General features: G+C 33.6%; 1 protein-coding gene across 1 annotated transcript; it reads right to left on the bottom strand.

The window, feature by feature from the left end:
* Positions 1-418: 418 nt before the first annotated feature.
* PUX2 (plant UBX domain-containing protein 2) lies at positions 419-4860 on the bottom strand. The gene is made up of 3 exons (XM_020366017.3): positions 3750-4860; positions 1645-1923; positions 419-872 (listed from the first exon to the last, which is right to left on the bottom strand). The coding sequence occupies exons 1-3, from the start codon at positions 4614-4616 to the stop codon at positions 633-635; spliced, it is 1386 nt and encodes a 461-aa protein (XP_020221606.1). The 5' UTR covers positions 4617-4860; the 3' UTR covers positions 419-632.
* Positions 4861-5902: the final 1042 nt, after the last annotated feature.

Raw genomic sequence — 5902 nt, 5'->3', positions numbered from 1 at the left:
AAGTTGACAAGAAAAAGAAAATTTCTACCGAATCTAATCACAATGAATCAAACATCCCTAAAAACGTTTGAAAGGGATTCTCAAAAATTCATTGATGAAAAAGTTGAACTTTAAGCCAGGTTTGCTCAGTCCACAGTAGTTTTAGCACTGCAGAGGCAGCCCTTATGTCTGTCTAACGCTGACTTGCCTGAGCTCAGGTCTCCAAGGAACAATGTTAGTTGACAAACGATTCAGAACAATTGGGAATATAGACTTTGGCAGTTATTGCCCCCATGAATGTAGGTTATAATTGTTTCACCAAAGGTTGTTAACATAAATAGTTCAATACTCATGTTCCTTAATAAAAACTGAGATTCAATATTTAATTTAAACATTAAATTGTAATTGAAAATACTATTTTAATCTTACAAGAATAGACTCGATAAGAAAGAGTTATACTTCTTTATTAAAAAAAAGGTCAAAATTGCATCAATACAGTGATTTATTTGTATTGAGATGTATCAGATATAGTTTCAGAGTTTCACATAAAATTATCAATTAAAAATGAGTACAAAAAATTTATATCTATATCCACACCAACTAAAAAAATTGTGAAAAGTACGAACCAATATAGTTCATACAGAACCAATTGCTTAAGCATTTACAAGTGGTTCACTGATTTCAAGCAATTCATTTTTGAGACCGGTGAAAACAACAGAATCTGTTTCCAGGGGCTTGAACTTGATTAGAGCAGAAGGTACGAGGTCCTCTTCCTCTATTGTTTTAGCATTTTCCCCTGCTTTTGGAAAACGGGGGATCACACGCCGTTGGACAAGTACTGGATGCATTAGGTCAAATTCTAAACCTGGTTCTTTTAATGATGAGCTGACAAACTGTTACATCAACATGTAAAACAAGATCAGTGTTCAGTTGCTGACTTAGAAGAATAATGTTGAAAGTCCATTCCATTTTGGGGTGGAAGAAGAGAGATAAAGAGAAAAAATAATAGATGCAATATGTAATGTGATGGAAAAGGTAGAATGATATATGAAGAAAAATAAAATGAAAGCAAGTTGTAGGAGAATAGAGTGTATGTTTATAATTATCCAACTTAGAATAAACACAAACATAAAATTTGCGGAATGAAGAACAGACAAATTGTCAAACCATTCAAAATGTGTTACAAGTGTTCACAAGACTACAAAAAATAGTTCAGGTTATCCAATTAGGGACTTGTGTGTAAATTGCAATTGTAATCATCTAATTAGGAACTTTTATGCTGCAATGAATAATTTCCAAGGCTGAATAAAGCTCTGTTCATTTTAATGATCAAAAAAAGCTCTGCTCATTTTCAAAAAACAGCTCCAAATTAGATTATTTGTATTTTGCTATAATGTGCATCAATGAGAGTTATCATTGCCTGTATGCTCATAATCCCTTGGCATTTGCAAAGTCCGCATCTTCGTTTGTATGAAAAGGTTCATGGCGAGCAGCTAAATGACATGATCTATCTAAGATAACTGTATGAAGCATTTAGAACCAGTTGTAAAGCTAACTTGCTCCAGTAAACTCCAAAATAACAGCACATCATCAGATGGACAAACAAAATCTCGGTCCAAAAAAATGAGAAAAATCAAACTTAAAATCAAGTAGCAAAGGACAAACCTCGTAGAGAGCAGTAGTTGGTTCCCAAGGAGCAAATACACCTTGAAGTACAACTCCATCTGGAAATTGAATCCTTATAATAGTTTTTGAATATCTCTTCCTGGAAGCTTTTGCTTGCTTTTCTCTGAGGGACTTGGGAATTAAAAGCTGAGAATCTGCAAGCTTTTTTCTCCGTAATTCAGCTTCTCTTCTCACCTCTTCAGCTGAAAGGTTGTAGAAGGAATCTGGTAGCTCAATTTTAGCAGCAACGCTTTCAGGGACAGCAAAGAAGACCTTCACCTACAAGAGCCATTTTAAATAGGAAAAAAGAAAGAGATATTCAATCTAACGATTAGTTGGTTATTTTTGAAAAGTACTGAAGTGCTAAACTAATAAGAAAGCAATTTAACACATAATTTGAGCTCTGCAGAACAATAACCGAAAGCATCAAACAGAATTACCCAAACAAAAAGGAGATTTAACCAAAGGGGAGTAGACTTGTATCTCTCATACAGTCACAGTCTAGGTTGTCAAACTCTAAGTTAACTAGTAAACTCTTGCATAAGAGTTTAGGATTCTAAGTAGAGCAACAAGTTAACTCTATATCAAACACTTTTAAATCAACAGTTTAAACTCGTGTAAACTATAATAAACTCGCAAGTTAATAAGTGAATTAGCAAGTTTGAGATCAAATGTGATTCTTCCTCCATTGATTCCATAGCGTTAATGTTTTATTGTGACTCAAATGATTTGAAAAAATCAACTCTTTTTGAAACATTTTCACTTTAGGAACTTAAGTTTTTATGAAATTATATATAATTTGATCATTATATGGTTTAATCTTATTTAGTACTAATGTACTACTAAAACACTTTATTAATGTAGTTTACTACTTTACCTCTTTATGAGGTTGAAATGTTGAATTATTGTTTATTAAGAGTGTTATGCTATGCATATATGTCATTAGTAGTTTTATTTTTATTTTTATAACAAGTAAACTCTTATGAGTTTACAGAAGGTCCAGAAAAATTTACGTAGAGTATTGAGTTTGACAACCTTGGTCACAATTACTAACAGTTTCCACAGCTGATTTAGATATGCCAGCAATTAACAAAGTATATCCTGGTTTAAGTTTAGGTTTCTATCTCTCAGCATTTTCCTCTTAGGCAAATGAATAAAAGAATTAGAACGAAGACCAAAAATTATTGATATTCTAGCCAGCAGCAGGTTGTGGCCATGCACTCTAAAAGTTACATTAGTTTGGAATTATAGGGCAAACATGGATAGAAAGAAAGAATTAAAGAAGTTCTGAGGCTTCATTAATGATATTTTGGATCTTATTTTTCTATTCCTGTAACATTTAGCAACATCCCTAGCACAACTTAAAAGCAAATTACAAATATAGCATGCAGGATCTGCACACAGATAATTCCAACCTTCCATAAATTAAAACAAATAATTATTTTTGAAGAACAATGGAGACATAAACTCAAAAGTAAAATATTTAAATTTTATGCATGATATTTTATCTTTTGAATTATCTATTGCTCATCTAAGTAGTTTTCCTTAAACCTATTCTGTTTTAGAAACGAAAACTCTAAAAAGGATTATGGATTATTGTTCTCTGTCTTCTGCTTCTTCCATTAACTATATGACCCCCAATTTAAACCAGTATAAGCCATCCCAAGTTATGATTTATGAACCCTTGGCCCTAGCAAATATGTTATGACCAAGCCTATCACCAATTTTCACAACGTCCATACAGGCCACAAGCCAAATGAACCAGCAAATTACTATTCCCATTTTACATCCAGAAACAAAAGCAAAGATGTAAGGATAACAAAGATATCTCAGGCTTCAACTTCATGTATTAATGTTACAGTTCGGAACCAAAACTGGATGGCAATGATTAGTTAACGACATTATATGCTTCATATCCTATCTTAACTCTGCTATTACACTGTTAGATATCCTTTTATGTTCAAAACAGACTGAAACTTCCTATAAGAGCAAAATGCATAGAGTAGAGGCTATACTTAAATGCATCCAGGACGAACTCTTGAAAGCAAATGAGAATCAAATCATGGATTTGTTTTCTCCGGAAGCATAATCAATACAATCTCTACCTGTCTGTCAACCGGCTTTGGTTCAGCCTTTGCACCCGTCTCAGCAGAAGTTGCAGACACCGAATCCTCCTTCTTCGGAGGTTCTTGTACAAGTTGCGATTCCAGCAACACTATTGCTTTCTTAATGAATTTGATTTGGTCCTCTGTGGGAACCTCCATAAAGGCACATGTCTCTCCATTCTCCTCCCTGAGTTCAAAACCAACAAAACTCAGCAACTCAACCCCCCCTGCAACATCACCAACAGCCTCTTTTATCTTGGGATTGTTCATCCTGATCTTCCTAAACTTGACATTTTCAGGTTCCCGAGCAATATTCCTCAACAATTTGAGAACAACATCAAACGATCCCTCAGATGGCTTCCCTGAAATGTAAGTACCAACACAAACCTCCAATTCAGTATTACACACAACCTCACTCTCAGTCTCTGAGACCCCGTTTCCATCATCACCTCCACGCTCACCAGGGCTACTCAAACAGTCCTCCACGTGTGCAGACACCTCCTCTTCGGATCTAAAGGGTTGTTTACAAACGGGGCATTCATAGACGTTCAGTGAATACCCATTTTGTGATCTGTTGGAATTAGTGACCAACGAATCGAAAGGGTCAAAGGCACCATCTTTGGGAGGCTCCTCTGTGATTCTATTTTGCTCCGTTTTGCGGGGCGAGGGTTTGGGACTCGTGTTGGGTTTGGAAATAGGGTTGGGCGTGGGAATGGGGCGAGGGGTAGGATTGGAATTAAGGGGGATAGAACTGGAAGAAGAACCCAAGACTCTACCCTGGCCCTTGAATTTGCCGGAGGATGAAGAGGAGAAAGAGTTGTTGACTTTCTTCATGAACCCCTTCATCTTGTCTTTCATGTCACCCATTGCTGAAAAACGAAATTCTGTGGAAAATAATAACAGATCGGAATTCGGAACAGAATGGAAAGGGGTCGCTTAAATTGATGGTGAATTTTGGGGGATTGAATAGAATAGGCACAAGAAAGAGAAAAAGAAAAAGAATAAAAGTTTGTGAGAAGAAGAAGAAGAAGAAGAAGAATGAAAAGAGGGAGCACAGAAGAGAAGAATGGCCAGAAGCTGGTGGTTGGGTTGACTTCACACCGTTTAACTTTATGAGGAAAAATGTCCAATAAGGTTATCACACCTCATCAAACCTCAATTTCTCAGAAATCCGATTGTGTTTTTTCATTTGGCGTGTTTCACTTTTACTTATTAATGTGAGAAAATAATCACGATTACTTTACGTTTAAACGCCTTTTCTAAACTTTTTAATTTTTTTTATCCAGACTTTAATTAAATTTTTTTTATAAAGTTTTACCAATTTAATAGAACTTGCACAAGATTATTTTTAATTAATTAGTGATATCACGTTCAACAATTATGAATATAATTATGTTAAATACTCTTAAAAAATTTATTATGTTTCTATAAGATTTGACCATAATTACTTTTATAACTCACATTTAACCTCATATACTATATATATATATATATATATATATATATATATATATAATTTTCAGATTTAATATTGTTTGAAATAGTATTTAAAGATCATAACATATATAAAGAAAATAAAAACACGACTTATGATTTAGTATTTTTTAATTTAAATTAATAGAAGTGACATTTAGTTTATATCTTCTAAATGGAGTCATATTCTCGGATGATGTAGGATGATGAAATCCATACATACTTGATCCTTTTTGATTAGGGTAACTACTTGAAATTTTAATTCTTTAACAACATATTTGGGATATGAAATTCTTAAGTGAGTTTAATGGTAACTCAATATATGTTGCTTGGAGCCATAATCCTTATCTTGTTGACATTAAACTTTGGCAGGAATATCAACATATTCAAAATGCATGAAGAGTTACAATGATTTCAAAAATGTAGATGCATATGATTATTTTTTGGTGATCATAATTCTATAGTTTTTCATGAGATAATAATTGTGTGAAGGAAGATAAAAAAAATAGAGACCCTGTAGGATTTCTAAGGCATTTGGATTACTTGCAAAAACTAACTTGATTTTTTTTTATAGTTTTTTAAACGTGACCCCGTTTTGTCCGATAGGTTTTTCTTAAACCCCTTTGAAATCTTAGATGCAATAACTATCTCATTCAATTACAAATGATAAAATTAAGAAT

Source organism: Cajanus cajan, chromosome 2, assembly GCF_000230855.2.
Source record: "Cajanus cajan strain Asha chromosome 2, NIPB_CcT2T_4, whole genome shotgun sequence".
NCBI classification, from domain to species: Eukaryota; Viridiplantae; Streptophyta; class Magnoliopsida; order Fabales; family Fabaceae; genus Cajanus; species Cajanus cajan.
Note: the sequence above shows the minus strand (reverse complement) of the source record. Positions and strands in the feature narration are given on the sequence as shown.

Bases quoted from the DNA above. Each gene is read 5' to 3' on its own strand.
- PUX2 (XM_020366017.3), bottom strand. From the start codon at position 4,616: ATGGGTGACATGAAAGACAAGATGAAGGGGTTCATGAAGAAAGTCAAC. The intron at 1,924-3,749 runs GTAGAGATTGTA...TGGCTCTTGTAG, and splicing joins CAAAGCCGGTTGACAGACAG to GTGAAGGTCTTCTTTGCTGT. The intron at 873-1,644 runs GTTTGTCCTTTG...TTGATGTAACAG, and splicing joins CAACTACTGCTCTCTACGAG to TTTGTCAGCTCATCATTAAA.